Source organism: Corvus brachyrhynchos, unplaced genomic scaffold (assembly GCF_000691975.1).
Source record: "Corvus brachyrhynchos isolate BGI_N302 unplaced genomic scaffold, ASM69197v1 scaffold331, whole genome shotgun sequence".
NCBI lineage: Eukaryota > Metazoa > Chordata > Aves > Passeriformes > Corvidae > Corvus > Corvus brachyrhynchos.
Window position 1 is genome coordinate 1894888 of NW_008237229.1, and position 16540 is coordinate 1911427.

Sequence of the window (16540 nt, forward strand, 5' to 3'; positions counted from 1 at the left end):
GCAACCTGCGCCTGGATCGCCTTCCGAGGCGCTCGGCTTCCACCTCTGACGGAGACACGGACAGCGATTTGGTGCACTTATCCCAAAGCCCTCGGGTGTTGGTAACCACCATCCCCAGAAACAAACAACTCCCGGCGGGACGCAGGATGACATTCCCTGCACCCCCAAGCGTTAAACACTGACACCAACCCGCACCATCACGGATATAGTGAAATATATTAGCAGGTCCCCGCTTTCACGGCAGGAGGGCGAGTGGCTTTGAATTCCAGGCTCTGCCCTCACAAAGCAAACGCTTCCTCCGGGAAAGTTCCATCCTCAGCAGCAGCAAGCTGGAAGCGTCCAGGGTACACAGAGAGGCTAGCAGAGTTGAACCAGCCCAAACTGGAAAGGGAACAACAGGGGAATCGTCTTCCAAGCAGCTGGGAACTTGACATCCCTGCCCCTGAACACACCTGGGCACCAGAAGGGCACGGCCCTGCATGCCAGCTTCGCCCCAGGCAAACGAGCACTTTCTCGCAGAAAAACATCAGACTACACAACCTGGAGCTCACACCGAACACGCGGCGTTTCTCTCTTTAGTGTTCTACCCCTCACATGTTAAAGGAAACGAAAAATCTCCGGTTCGCACCGGCTCCACGGGGACCCGGGAAGGTGTGAGGGACAGCGCTGGGAGTGCCCCCTGCCGTACAGGAGCGGTACTGCCCCCGGCGCCGGCCCCAACCCGCCGGCTCCTCTCTCCCATTCCACTTCCAGCTCCCCTCTCCCCTTTCACTTCCAGCTGTACTGAACGCCGCTGCTGTTTTCCTCTTTCCTCTTGTGTAACATACAGCGGCGCATATAAGACGCAACTGGTACTTAAATAACGCTGTTAAATTTGGCGATATTCACCATGCAATATGATCCAGCCTTTCAAGCTACATTTAGATACAATTAAATTGGGGGAGAAAGTGTACTTGTGAAGCTTTCATCAGCATCCTGTATGCTGTGTAATAGCTAAATGAATACATTTTGATCTTTCAGGTATCAAAAGAAAGATAACACAAAACCAGACTTGTAAAGTTAGCAGCAGGGCCAGCAAGCACATAATGTACTAATTAGAGTCCTAAATTTAAAAAACCTCAGTGCTGCCGTAGGAAGCATTTAACACTTCTAAAAAAAAAAAAAAGGACAAAAATGGTGTCACACTGCCACACTGCTGATTAAATGTACATGCAAAATGCCAACATTCACTCCAGCTGAATGTGTTCCAAGCTTCTCTAGGATAAGGTAATTTTTTTGCTCCAGCACCAGCAGAAAGAGTTGCCTCTTTCTTAAAAGTAGAGCCAAAGGAGGTGGTCATGGGCTATCACTGACACAGAATGGCTTCTACAGAAGAAACCAAATAGTTTCAGATTTTCCAACCTCAAGAAGAGATGCCTGGAGTCCACATGGGGAAAAACCTGAGAGGTTTGGTATGGAGAAGTTCAGTAAGCCCAACTGTTTGCCTTTTGCAAAGCATGAAGACTTAAAGATACTCAGCAAAATCACCACCTACAGATTTAAGACAGACAAAACCAGAGCCAGGTAATTAAGAACAGATCTGATCGTCAGAATTAGACAAAATCATGAATGGTTGTCAAGCAAAATGGCCTGGCTACAACTTCTACCTCAGAACCTTCTTAAGCTAACATGAGGAAAAAGGCATCAGGTTAAACTACTTTATCTAACGCATCATAGCTATTCAAATCTTCAGGTATCCAAGTCTTAATATATATGTTAAAAAATAAATCCATAAATGATTACATTCATAGATCTTCAGGTACCCAAGGCTTAATATATATTTAAAAAATAAATCCATATATTATTAAATTCAGAGATTAACCAGATTACCTTTATCTGACTGAACTGTTCTCAGAAGCTGAATGTAGAAGCTACTGCTAGATCCATGAGAGGCAGAAATAAATTTTGTTGTGCAAAGGACACATGCTTAAACATCAGCATTTCTGGATCTCAGTCACTCACAAAGTACACCCTGTACACACTATAGGGAAAGGAGAGGTAGAACAGAGTCTCTTACCCTGCAGAGGCAAAGCAGACCTACTTCCAAACAAACTCTTACACCAATTCAGAACTGCAAAAATCAAGCCAGTATTTTTTGCACACATTTTAGTAACTTGACCCACATTCCTATAAATATTAAAAGTACATTTTATTACAAAGAATAGATTCTCTTTATAAATACAATCATTACTGTGTACACAATCCCCTTCAATACACACACTGTGGTGTTCAAAACCAGTGGCATTTATATCAAATACTATATTAGTTTTTAATTGAATCATTTTATACCCACATACATTACTTTGCAGCTCTAAAAAAGTATGAATAATTTGGGGTTTTTTTTCAAAGGACAGAGCGGTATTTACAAGCAAACATGATCCAAACAGCACATGCAGATTCAGGATATGTAAACACTCGTACACGAACTGCAAGTCGCACTTGGTCCCCCCTACAACAGATTATTTCTTCACAAAAAGGAGACCTATACAACAAAAAGAAACAGAGGAGTAACAGACAATCCTAAAATATTGTTAAAACTTTTAAGTACATAGTGCAATTCTTTTCACATGTGACTAGCATTTAAGTAACAATGAATATCATGTGTCTGTCATTACAAATAATAATATTTTTCTATAGTGCAAGGGCTGTTGCCTTGGAGGAAAATGACACAACCGCTGATCACTTTTAACAAGTGCAGAGAAATTAAATTAACTCTTCGTTCTTCAATTTAATCCACAATAAGTCTATCACCACTGAATCACCAATGTAACCTAAAAGCTCTGTACCCCATGACCCATTACATATACCACACAACTCTTCCTCCAGTTCTAGCCTAAGGAAATTAATTTTCTTTAAAATTCACTATTAAAAAGATGAGTTGCAATTAGTAGTTAAGGATTACCATTTACTTTTAACGTATACCTGTATCTTTACAATTAGACTTACCGAAGACATGTGGCAAATGCTCTCCTGGCATTTCTGTGCACAAAATGGATGGGAAAGCCTTTGAAGGTGTGACCATCAGGTACCGCTCTCCTTACGGCATCCTGAAACTCTTCATTTCCTGCAGAGACACCTGTTGTACGTTCAAGCTCATAAGCTGCTAATGCTGGTGACAACAGGTAGGAGAGCTGATCATCCCAAACAGTAGAAAGGCCAAGATCCTGGGAGGCAAGCCACAGAACAATGACAACTGTGCAGAAGGTACATCAGGATATGCCTAAACTTGCCTACTGCATAGATCCAAATAAATCCAAGAATCTTTATATTGATAGTTAATGGCAGCGAACCCATGAAGAAGAGTGAGATTTGTATATTGACTCACGCCAACTGGGAGAAGCAAACACCACCACCAGAGGCAAGCAACACCACAAGCATCAAACGTTTATCAAGGAATGAAGTTAAACTATTAGACTTAGACGTAAGACCAGCAGTGTTGAAACCAGATGTTTGAGCTACAGTACCTCTGCATGAACTATAAGAAGATATGCACAAATACACAGCAAAAATATGGAAAGGATCAACTAAGATTCACCTGACATTTTTTCAAATGTCTCATGGAAAACCCTTTCTGAAAAAATGATGCACAACAGCTCCCCAAAACACAAAGGCACCTTCTTTCTATCGTCCATCTTCCCACCACGTACATATGCTTTCCTGCTACCATCCCAAACACAAAGAAGTAGAAAAATCTACCATGTATGCATTCAACACTGCATGAGACTCATACTCCGAGAATTACTTTGCCACTCTACAGGTTGAGCATCGTGTGGAGAGATAAAAACAGAAACAATCAAAAAATCTCATTAAAAACAGACATAAGCTAAGAGGGTCTTAAAATATCATTGCTTTCATATCCAGCACAGGAAGTATAATTTCTGGCACATTATGCCTTGTAAAAATCCTGGTAAAGAACAAAACTAACTTCTGAAAGTATCTCTGATTTTGTAAAGCAGTCGGAGTCAGATCACGAAAGCTGAAAGCCTGCTTTTATCTAGGGACCAGGAACATTTGTGCTGGATTGGCAAAGCCCACTAATAGCCAGATTTGATGTTCCTGGCGCTTTAACAGACCACTCATGGGTGGTCTGCAGATGCCAGTAAGCTGAAGATCACAGACCTAGAACAAGGGGCAAAGGCAGGGTGGGGGGAAGAGCCCACACGTGAGGCTGCAGATCACCACTGCAAATAATAAGTATGATGTCTAAACCAGCTCCTTACAGTCTTCTCAAACATTTCTTTCAGTTATTTCACTTTTCACATACCACATTTCTGCAAAAGCTGATGGAAAACACAGTGCGAAGATACAAATGTGTGAACTAACAGATGGCTATCCAAAACAAGCATAGAATTAACATATGAACCTCTATTACTAAGACAGATCACTGCCAATCTTTCTCACCTTTCTGTGTTCAGAGACCAGTACCCTCAGCTGCACTTCTATCTCATTGCTTGTTACAGCAGCATCTATTGTAGAAGCACACAGAGGAGGAAAAGGGGGAACTGAAGACGTTGCTCCCGGAGGACATACAGATTTTATTGCTTCTCCACTCATGGGTTTCCATTTAGATTCATTATGCAGGTCAAACACACACACCTCCACAGCATCAGAGGGCTGACAATTTCCAAAAAACTTTTGATGGTTGAAGATACAACCTATCGTGCGATATGGATACAGTGGCTTGGGTTGTTCAACTAGGGGAGGGTCATCAGGGTTGATAGGTCTGTGGATGTACCTAGTCAAAAAGATTCAATTTCTTACTAATACAGCTTATTTCAAGGCAAGGTAAAAATATTTAGATGGGACAGATTTAGCCATTTTACCTTTAAAAATACAAGCCAAGTTTGTCATCAATTTTTCCCCCCAAAATGGCATTCGTTTACAGAAACATAACTGTACATGCTTTGGAGGCATAATATACAACCAAGTAAAACATAATTTTTAGTCTTTAGATCTAGAAAAATTAGCTGATTATTCAAGCACTTAAATTTTGCAACTATAAGAACATGCTCATACAGTTTCCCTGTTATTCATCACATTTGGAGAAATACACCTGCAAATGCTAATCACAGGATACACAAATAGTGGCAAAACAGAATTGCTTGTTTTGAACACTGGAAAGAACATGTTCCAGAAGCTTTAGTACACCAAACAATTACATGTGCCCTTCTTAAATGACTCAAGCAAGAGAAAATCTCGGAGAACTTAAAGAGATTTCTGCAGGGGAGAAAAAAGTAATGCAACACTGATTCCACTGATGAAACCAAGAAAAAAATATGAGTTCCTAAATAATCGTGTCAGATTTCATCTCCTTTACAAGTGATGGCAATGATAGCATTGATGGCAATCAGCTGCCATAAGACACAAAACAGTCACTATACAGTATTAAAGACACTGATATATTACAAACTGATGAGACACTTCCCCTCACGCTGAAGCAGTTATTTTCCAAGCAAAAGCAGTAGACAGAAAAAAGATTCAAAGACAAACATCACCTGGATTACACGACAGGGTGTAAAGATTAAAAAAAAACCACAACAGCAAAAATATCCTACACAAACCTCAATATACATTGTTGTTTTCTTATATTCTTTTTACTCACCTATGTCCTGTCAAGCTCTCCCAAAAAGTAATTGTTCCATCAGATCCACAAGTCATTACCCAAGTGTGGGGGACTCCTTTTGCTTTTGTTCCAACACACACAAAAGCTTCCAATCCAAACCCAAGAAGAAGGCTGCACAGAAGGTTAGCATGGTCTTCACAGTCACCCTAGACAGCAAATATTAATAAGCTGTTATGAGTATTAGGCATGGAAAAAACCTTAAAGAAAGAAAATAGTGTTATTTCTCAAATCACCATTTAACAAGTCATGTTACTCTCCTATTTATCTAAAGCATGTACCAAAAGCCAGGATTTTACCATTTAAACTAGACAAGTTTTAGTTTTCTGTAATAGAATAAATCAGTTAAAAATGCATGTTTTAATGACAGATTGTTGATATTGTTTGTTCAAGTATAATGTACAATTAATATCAGGAAACATTTCTTACGGTTATAAAGATACCTTCAAGTAACCCAAAACCAGAATCTATTGACCTGTGACAACAAAAACAATGTTCCAACTAAATGTAAAAATATATATAAGGTGAATACCTGAGGCAAGACTAGAAATTACACAGTATTTTCACACAGTTAGGAAAATTTTATCATTTAATAAAATCTAATTCTACTGGTATTTCACTTCCTCGAATGTGCTGTCTCAGTTCAGACAGTTAGACAAAGATAAAACCAGGTCCCCCACAGACCTAACTGTAGACCAGCTGGGAACCATGCGCAGCTGCTTTCTTCTTCAGTCAGAAAAACATTTATCTCATAAACATATTATTACCACTGATAATTCACAGAAAACAATTTCCTAACACAAAGTATAATATCCTTTGTCTCTTGAGCTCTTTGCAAATGTTAGCTGTAAAGTAAGAACAAAAATCGCTCACACAATGAAGGCTTCATAACACAAAGTACAGCATTCAGAAGCAGAATAGTAAGGCTCTTTAGTCAAATAACTATTCAGAATGTTGAAAATGTAAAATTCAGAGTTCTTGGATGTATCAAGACAACACAAGCTTCCCCTACCATAGCATCAAAGGGAAACACGCAGAAAAGTAGGTTCAAACAGATCTGCAGTGAACGTGTGTTATTTTAATAATGCCATACCACTTTCCACAAGAAAAGTAATAACGATCCAGCTGGTGTCTCAGGGACTAAATTCAGTTCTTTTCCATACAGCTTCCCACTTCTGCCTTGAAGGAACACCTTTCTCTGTGCCTCCAAACACAGTGGTCCTCAAAGTCCCTATGCCATGTCCATCTGAAAGCCAGTGGGTAGCCAGAGCTGCCTTTACACGGCACCTATGCATTATAAGATTATTCAGAGACAACAGCCAATGCCTGTTCTGTGTGGTCTTGAAGGCAGGTCTAAAATATGGAATACAGCTCCTGCTGCCATGAACACATCTTTTAAATGCAAACGTAACAGTGACATTATTTTTGAAGGCAGAAGTATCTCCGTGGCAATGAAAAGCATTGACCACTCCAAAGAGGTATCAGAAGTGATCACTGTTACTTTTACTCATACAACAGAAGACCTATAACCCAGAAGAGTTACAATTTATTTCCCTTATTATAGTCATATGATACAAATGTCAGACCACCAAGATCTAGGCTGAAACTTTAAAAGAAAATCCCTATCTTGCAAAAATGAAACATAAAGATTGTCAGTATATTTTAGGCCATCTATTAAAAAAAAAAAAAGAAACTAAAAAAACCCAAACAAACTAAAACACCAAAACAACAAAAGAGACAAGAGACAAAAGAGACTTTTCCTACTATTCCTGGATTAGTCCAAATTAGTGTCCTGCACAGCAGCAGGGATTCATTGGATGATAATGTGTTCGTAGAAATGCAACGGAAGAAAAGCAAATTCAGTGTCAAAGAGATACATTGAGGAATGGACCCCAACTACAGCAGTAAAGGAAGTTTGCTCTATAGCCTTCTTGTCTACTATTTAGCATCTGTTTCTCTTTAAAAACACCTCAAACACATGACTGTAACAGAATCTTCCAAAGCTGACTTTAATCCATGTATTCGCATCCTGCTTTAAATTCCTGATTTCGGTTAGAACAGGGCACCTGTTCAGCAGTGCCACACAAGGGGCACTGTCACGCACCTTGTTCCTGCACAAGAAGGCGAGGAGGGTGCACCACTGCTCCTGTTTGCCGCTGCCCCCGCCGATGACCGGGGCTCTCTCGTGGCCCAGGACGCTGACGAAGCGCGCTGCCTGCCGCGGCGTGTCCAGCAGCCGCCCCGCCCGCAGAGGTCTCACGTAGGAACACACCGGGCGGTTCACGCCGTTTTCATCCTGGACACGTCAAATGTGGTTATTTGCCAGCCACACAAGCGTCGCAAAATGTTAAGATTAACTTAGACTTTTTTCCTATGGGATGTATCCTCCCTGGAATAAGTATCACTCAAAAACAGTAAGACATAAAAATACCCCCAGAATTAGGACACAAGACCATTAAGACAACTCATTTAGAGACATCACAGTTAGATTTTATTCTGGCTCTGTCACTTACAGGGCATTCTGGACTAAATGTTTGAACACCAGGAACAGCACAGGCTGAAATTAATTTTCTTAAATGGGTGAGGAACTGTTCATGTTCTACCCACTATCAATTTCCACATTGTCATCAAGCATAAAAACAAGCCAGAACAAATCTTACACCAAATTCCACAACAAACCCAAAAAATCTCCCCCCCAAACTATTAAACACATAGCGACTGATTCTAGAGTTTTAAAAGGCGTCTATTTGTTTCTGAATTTGAATACTCTACCTCTTTTCATAACAGCAAGCAACAAAAATTACTCAAAATGAAGTAACCAGATCTATCTAAATTTAAGCAATAATACTAAGAATTTCCAAGTTCTTGGAAAAAAGAAAAAATAAGATGACCTAAAAAAAAGGTCTGTTTTATTACATGCTGCAGGCAAATGCTATGATTATCACCTATTAAAACTATTTCAAGAAGCACAGAGCTCTTCTGTTCCTCACCGGGCTAAATTGGTACTTTTGCGTTCATATATTTTAAAAAGGGATCAAAGCCTTTTAAATCTCTGCAGCTTCAGGAAATTATGGTCTCTTATTTTTACTGTAGTTACATATTGTCCCTGTTATGGTCTTGTCATGCTTTTCCAGCAAGCTGGTGGAAAAAAAGCAGCATTTATTTGAAGCTGACTGGAATCCTGTTGAAAACTATTTCACAGCTCGAAAGCAATAAAAAAAACCCTACAGGCAGGACTTATTTTTTAATATAGGCTCATATATATAATGCCTGTTTCTGCATTACTCACCGGAAACCGGATGGTAACTAAATTATCAAACTAATCGAATAAACTCATTTCTGTTCCCAGAAAGTTTTACTAAGATTTGCTATGGCCCATGGGAGACTCATAAAAAGCTCTCTATAGGTACTGAGGTAGCAGGAGCCTAGTTCCTATTCTATTTAATTATAGACTTGTTTCTCTTTATACCCTGCCCTGAAACCCTTAAGCCTTTGTACTGGGTCTGTTTGGAAGGGAGTTTGTTTTGTTCACAGCAGCCCTCGTGGTGCTGTGTTTTAGATTTGTGACCAAAACAGTGCTGGGAACACACCAGTGTTTTAGCTGCTGCTGAGCAGGGCATGTACAGTATCAAGGCCTTCTCTGCTTCTCATTCTGCCACCGCACAACTGTAGGTTCAGCATGGACAAAAAGCTGGAAGGGGACGCAGCCAGGACAGCTGACCTGCTTTGACCAAAGGGATATTCCTCGCCATATAGTGTCATGCTCAGCAATAAAACCAGTGGGGAACAGAGTTTTTCTAAACTTGCCCCTGCTTGGAGACTAACTGGGCATCTGTCTGCTCTGGAAGGTGGTGCATGACTGTCTTTGCATCTCTGTTTTCCCATTCTTCCTTTCTTTCTTTCCTCCATTTATTAAACCATCTTTATCTCAACCCATGAACTTTTCCTTGCTTTTGCCCTTTTTAGTCTTGCCCCCATCCCACTGGGGTGGAGTGGGAGAGTGACTGGGTGGGGACTCAGCTGTTGGTTGGGATTTGGAAGTTCACATCACTCCTGCACACTCAGGGCACAGCCAGAAGGGAAGTTGTTGCCTCACTGAAGAGGAGGCACAGATTGCTTCAGGACACTACTTTGAGATAAGAAGTGACTGTGGTAGGAAAATTGCTACTATGCAGGGTAAATTCATAGCATGAAAAATGCAAGGATCATACCATTCCTTTTACTGAGGAACAGTTACTGAGGAGCAACTGACACAGTAATTTATCAGACTCCTGAAATTATGACTGTAGCTGTTGTGTGACATTAACCAGATTGCATTGCAGACCACACGGAGTTTAAATACTGTGTGGATCTGTTCTAACAGATCTAGGAAGTCCATTTCTTTTAACTGTTTTATCTGGTACAAAATTATTAGCAATAGTTGGTACAGATCACCTAAGTCTGCCACTTGTGAGTATTCAAGGAAAAGACCAAACAGACTTTTTCAGTTCATACACTAGAGGCAGTTGGAGCAACCCTCCTGTCTGCATCATGCTATTAAGCTTCAATAGACAAACAGAAATTCAATCTTTACAAATTTAATTCTTTTGCATGATACACCACATTTATCCCTGACCTGAACATAACCACATCATAACTCTGTACAGACTCTGCATAAACATGAAGTTCAAAATAAAATAAAAAGATAACATAAAGAAAGGATTGATCTATTTGTAAAATTTACAAACCTGTGCAAAGATCTTTACCAGCCTTGTGTTGTGGGTAGGCCTGATCTGCAGATATTCTCTCCACCACTGTTTGGCATACACAAGAAATAAACGTTCTTTTTCTGCTGTTTTCTGACGTTCCAAAGTGAACTGTAGGTAAGAAAAACAAAACCAATTCTACACATACTAATTCCAAACAGGAGGAAAAACCCCATAATCAGTAAGTACATTAACACCACATCCTGGCATATGTAAAATAAAGCTTAATATTTTAAGTGTGTCATGCAAATCCTTAATATTTTTAAATGGAAATCCAATTAAGAAAAACCTCAAGTTGTATTTCTTGTTTGTAGGTTCATATATTAGGCTTGACCGAAGAACTGTTATTTTAAGTAATGCATTTCTACATAGAAGGATTGCTCAGATTTTAATGTGCAGAAGATTTTAATCTGCATGTACCTTCAGGCCAACATTTACTGACTTTCCAAGCAGAATAGCTGACTTGAAATTACTGTTTCTCATGGGAAAGAGCAAGGAAACATATATACTACCTGAAGAAAATTAGGTGTATTGCATCTTTCTTTTTTCTTCAGGGGTTCTGATACAAGTAATTAGAAAAAACTAAGAAAGCAGTATTTTGAGTAATGTTCAGTATAGACAAAGTCATTTTAAAAAGGTAATTACATTTAAATTTAATAATAATAAAAAAAAAAGAAGTATCAAACATTCAAAAACCCCACAGACTTCTACATGTACAATTCTATACTAAGCTTCCTCCCCCGCCAACAAAAGAATAAGTTAGCCCTCCCAGAAATTACTTACTTGAGTACTAGTTATTTCTGAAGAAAGTGTCTTATTAAGCTGTGGATACATTTCCAGTCTGATGTTTAAAACACCAACAGAAACCTTAGACTCGGTACCTTTGAAACAAAATAAATTTTCATCAGTTCTCTCATATTCAGTTGGCTTGGATTATTTTAGCCAGGCAGGGGCAAATTATTAAAATATGTATGTTAGCCTTATATATAATCACAAAAAGTAACAAAACTTCTTTAAACATCAGCAAAGTAAGAATCTTTATTTAAATTTCAAACTCAAATGAGGCTGTAAGAAAGCATAATATGACAAAAAAAGAGCACAGGTGTCTAGATCCAAGACAATTATCCAAGGCCCTATTTGTAGCCAGTACTGGGACATGTGAGATGAATGGTATTCTAGAAATGTCTAGAATAGAAATGTAAAATCAAGTCAGAGAATCACACACTGTAAATGTGCCTACTCCTACTGATTACACAAGTAACTCAAATTTAAATAGTTGGAAGTAAGTGAAGTTCATCTTCCCCAAGACAGAGTTTATTATGAAGGACCCTGGCTGTCATACAGACATTAATCAACTTTAAAAAACTCCCCAAAACAACAACCAAACAAACAACAACCCCCTCCCAACTTAATGTTGTTGCCTAATGCTTAAAAATGCCTAATTTTAAGCATTAGGCAACAACAATAAGAATTACAAAACAGATCACAGATGGGACCATAAGTAATACAAGCAATGGGAGCCGTGCATAATAGTTTATCTATTTATCTGAGATGGCAGCATCCTTTGATGTTCTTGATGCATTTTGTACAATGACAAGATTTTTAAGAGGAGAAAAAGCACTGGATTCATTGGATTGATACTTTATTACTTGGAAAATAGCTAATGAGACTTAAATTTAACTTGTTCCATCACCCATCCAAGAACTAAACTCATTTGCTATGCATTTCCAAGTCGTTATAGAAAATTAAAATCAGAATGCCTGGGTTGGATGGGATCTTAGAGATTGCCTAGTTCCAATCCCCCTGCCACGAGCAGGGACACCTTCCACTAAATCGCGTTGCTCAGAGTTCCATCCAACCTGGCTTTGAACGCTTCTTGGGATGTGGCATCCACAGCTCCTTTGGGCAACCTGTTCCAGTGCCTCACCACCCTCACAGGAAAGAATTTCATCCTAATATCTAATCTAAATCTACTCTCATTCAGTTTGAATCCATCCCCTCTTGTCCTGTCATTACATGGTCTTGTAAAAAGTCTTGTAGGAAGTCATGAGAGATCTAGTCTTTACTCATTAAATCATAATATCCTAAAAACTTAGGTTGGAACTCCTGAGAAGAGGACTGGGGACAAGTGATATACAAAAATACACATGTGTACTAACTGCTAAGCACCTAAACCAAGCAATTCAGAAAACATGCTTCCAGCTACTGGGATAAATGGGAGCAGAACAGAGATCCCTTTCTCCAGCAGTTGTTAGTTTGCTATGAAAGACACACAAGCTGAATTTTACTCCTCAGTGCACTGATCAGATATACTCCTGGAGACGAACTACTGGATTTTTGTTTGGTTGGTTTGTTTCTAAAAACTTATCCAGATTTTGCAGATAATCAATAGTGGGAATTCCCAGACATGAGGACCATTATTACATGGGATCTGGAATACTGATTTTTAGCAGCTTGGTAACAGAAAAATCTGACCATTAGGTTTTCAAGGCATTTTCTAAGGACACTTTACAGTTACTTCTGAATTGAATAAAAAGTGAACTAGATCTAAAATACTGCTTTAAGCTTGTAAGAAAGCACAGTACCAAATATTTTAAGTCATTATCACATACTTATTGTTTATCCTTACCTACACCCAGGAGTTCCACAGCAACGTTTGTTATGCCGTTCTCTGCAGCCAAGACAGACCTCCACTCCAAGAAATAGGATGCTACCAGTGTGGTCTCACCAAATGTGTCTGTTTTGATCAGAACTATATGCACTGGGTCACATATAGATAACATAGTGGTTGCATCCACCATCTTACTTCCGTCACCTGCCATTATTAAACCAAAATAAGACAGCAAGAATATTATCATCCCAAGTTCTCCTCAGAATTGAAAGAAAGTATGCAACAAAATGCAATGTATGCAATGTGTATAAAGAAAAATCTTGAGTGTAGAAGCGTAAGTAATGGTCCCTAAACTCAGTTTAGGACAGAGCTACAGAAAGATTACAGTTAATTTACAGAGAAGATAAAAAGATTTTTGTAGTTGAGTACTGCAATGCAACCAGTTCAGATACACAAAAAAATTAAAATGGAATTAACATTTAAGAATGGATAAAGTTGGTCAATTTCAAGTTATTTTAGAGGGAAAAAGAAGGAAAAGAAACAAGAGCAGAGAAAGATCTACAAGTGGCATAATCCAACACAGTAATCAGTTTCCTTAGGAAAACATCACAAGAAACAGGAAAGAAATCCACTAAATAATATCACACATATTTCACAATAATTCTTAGGTCAGAAAAAATCCCAAGAGCATCAGCTTTAAAACCACAATACTCCTTACCTAGGCTGTCCTTGTGTATTTCAAGTAGAAAACCATCCTGAAAATCTGGCTCACAGGCACAGGGTACAGGTTTGGAACGGAAACGCTGGTTTCGAAAATGTAAACACAGAGTGAAGGTAGAACAGATTTGCCCAGGCAGAGGCTCTGGTTCCTGAAGATGTTCCAGAAAAGCTTTTCCACCCAAAACCTGAAGGTAAAGATACCTCCGTGTTGGGTCAATGTTAGCTGCAAAGCGTAGCAATAAAAATGAAGAGACTACAAACAGATCTTAGAAAACTTAATTTGTTATATATCAGCTAACTATCAGGAGACTAGCAAAAAAAGAAACTTCTCTGAAACAAGTGCTTAGGAGAAAGTGATTTTTAAATATATGGAAGGTATCTTAGCGTAGAATAAATGAAATAATAATAATAAATCATGTTTAATGCAACACTGATTGCTGCTGCTTACATGAGTTTACTCCCTGTGGATAAGCAGAGGAAACATCCACCTTTATGCCAGTTCATACTGGATTACTAATTCAGAATGCAAAAATCATAGACTTCAAATTTGTTTCAAAACTCTGATTCAAACATTTAAATAAAAAGAAACATACTTTTTTTCAAAACTGGTGGTTCTCTGTCAACAAAATGTGTTGATGGTTTTGGAGCCGAAGTCCTCTCCTTTTCATTCACATCCTGGAATTACAATTAAGACTTTTTAAGGAGTCAAGGGATGCAACAGTGCTCTTACCATAGTCTTCCAAAAATAAAAGAATCCTCCATTTCATATGAATCCCATTCCTTAGGCATGCTCCCTTCTAAAACTGAACAAATATTTTCAGTGTGGTATTATCACCAAACCAATTTCAGCACATGCATTAATCTTCTCTGCTCCTTTAATGTCACAGATCAGTAACGTCCTTACAAACCTCCAGAAGCAGCATATTTTCACTTTGTCAAAACATCACATGCTGTTTTGAGGAATAAGCAAAAACACTTTCCCTCTTCAAAAGCTACTTACAGTTACAAATTTAAGTTCTTTCATAACCTCATCAATGATTCCTCGCTGTCTTAGGGCTTTTATCAGATCTTCCGTGGACAACTGCTGATGCTCAGGTGCCAGCTCTTCTCGTATAGTCTCAGCAAGAACTTCTCGTATCCTCCCATGGACATCCATCTGAAAGAAAATTCATTATATGTTACAAACACCAGCTCTCTGTGTGGCAGCAGGTATGACTTGACAGGTAAGTCTGTAAGGTTAAGGGTGTTTTCCAAGGAACACAGAAATAACTACACCAAAATATGGATCCTTTCAGAACTAATCTAATGAGCCACTATCTTACAAAAGCAGCTCTCCCAGTAAAAAAAATTGCAAGCCCATTAAACTTGAGCATTTTCACTGCTCTTCAACAGCAACCCATCTTGAACTTCCCTCCTTACAAAAAGGTTTGCAAATCCATCAGTTACAAAATGCTTACTCTTCCAATTTCTTGTCTCCCTCAAAATTCAACCTTAATACATAGTTTCTTATCTTTTAAGGGAAAAAATACACTTTTATATACTTGTAGGTAAGGTATAAAAGTAGCAGATCTTCCTTGCAAGCTTTTCTTAAGTTCAAAGGGAAGTCTGAGAATGTCTGCCCATCATCTGAGCTGTAAAAGCAAATGGATTTATAGAGCTGACTCTCACACTGGAAGGATGTTAAGGACACAGCCACCGGGACCTGAAATAGAATCACAGAATGGCCTGGGTTGGAAAATACCTTAAATATCATCTCATTCCAAGCCCCCGGCCACGGGCAGGGACACCTTCCACCAGACACGGTTACTCAGAGCCCCACCCAGCCTGGTCTTGAACAATTCCAGGGATGGGGCATCCACAACTTCTCTGGGCAACCTGTTCCAGTGCCTCAGCACCCATCACAGTGAAAAATTCTTCCTAATATCTAATCTAAACCTGCTTTCTTTCAGTTTTGATCCATCCCCCCTTGTTCTGTCACTACACGCTCTGGTAAAAAGTCTCTCTCCATCTTTCTTACAGGCTCCCTTCAGGTACTGGAAGGCTGCTGTGAAGTCTCCACTGAGCCTTCACTTTTCCAGTGAACAATGGGCTGCACAATCCCAGTTCTGACAGCCTTTCCTCGTAGCAGAGGTGCTCCCTTCCTCTAATCATCTTGGTGGCCTCCTCTGGACTCGCTCCAAGAACCCCGTTCTCCTGTGTGACAGGTGGGAATACTCACCACTGCACTAACAAGAGATACCGGAGTTACAGCCTCCGTACCTATTTCCCCGTCAGTTCAAGACCCTCGCTCAAAAAGCGACAAGGACACGACAGAACGGCGCCTGGGAACCACCTGCAGCGACCCAAGTTGGGAAAACAAAACGGGGCGCGCCTCAGCGGGCGCTGCCGCCACCGCCACCCGCGGCGGGGTGGCACCGGCACGGGAGCCGGCACAGCCCTCCGAGGGCCAGGGGGAGTCTCTCCGGCGCCGGGCCGCAGCGCCAGTCCCACCTTGAGCAGCTGCTGGTGGATGATCTGCTTCAGCTCCGAGGCTTTCTCCGGCGGCAGCGACATGGCGGAGCCGGCAGGGAACAAGCCCCAACTGCCGCCCAGCGAGCGCGGGCAGCGCCGCCACCGCCCCCTGGCGGCAGCACGTGGGCACGGCGTCCCCGCCCTGCTTCCTTCCTTCCTTCCCTCCCTCCTTCCCTCCCTCCTTATTTCCTTCCTTCCTTCCTTTCTTCACTGCCTCCTTCCCTCCTCCCTTCCCGGCGGCATGTTCATTCCGTGCGACCGCGGCGGGGGGTGCGCCGCCGCCCCCGTTCTAAG

The 16540-nt window shown here is 40.3% G+C and overlaps 1 protein-coding gene across 3 annotated transcripts; it reads right to left on the minus strand.

Annotated features, from left to right (window-relative positions):
• Positions 1-2169: 2169 nt before the first annotated feature.
• Positions 2170-16394, minus strand: CEP76 (centrosomal protein 76). Of its 3 annotated transcripts, none has more exons than XM_017729469.1 (13): positions 16226-16314; positions 15995-16067; positions 14736-14891; positions 14329-14410; positions 13734-13958; positions 13034-13219; positions 11188-11285; positions 10387-10515; positions 7764-7955; positions 5642-5808; positions 4441-4774; positions 2986-3203; positions 2170-2521 (listed from the first exon to the last, which is right to left on the minus strand). In XM_017729469.1, the coding sequence occupies exons 3-13, from the start codon at positions 14889-14891 to the stop codon at positions 2383-2385; spliced, it is 1926 nt and encodes a 641-aa protein (XP_017584958.1). In that variant the 5' UTR covers positions 15995-16067; positions 16226-16314; the 3' UTR covers positions 2170-2382. The 3 variants fall into 3 exon arrangements, with proteins under 3 accessions (XP_017584958.1, XP_017584957.1, XP_008628295.1); XM_017729468.1 differs by having other exon boundaries at positions 15954-16067; XM_008630073.2 differs by lacking the exon at positions 15995-16067 and having other exon boundaries at positions 16226-16394.
• Between the last annotated feature and the right edge of the window lie 146 nt (positions 16395-16540).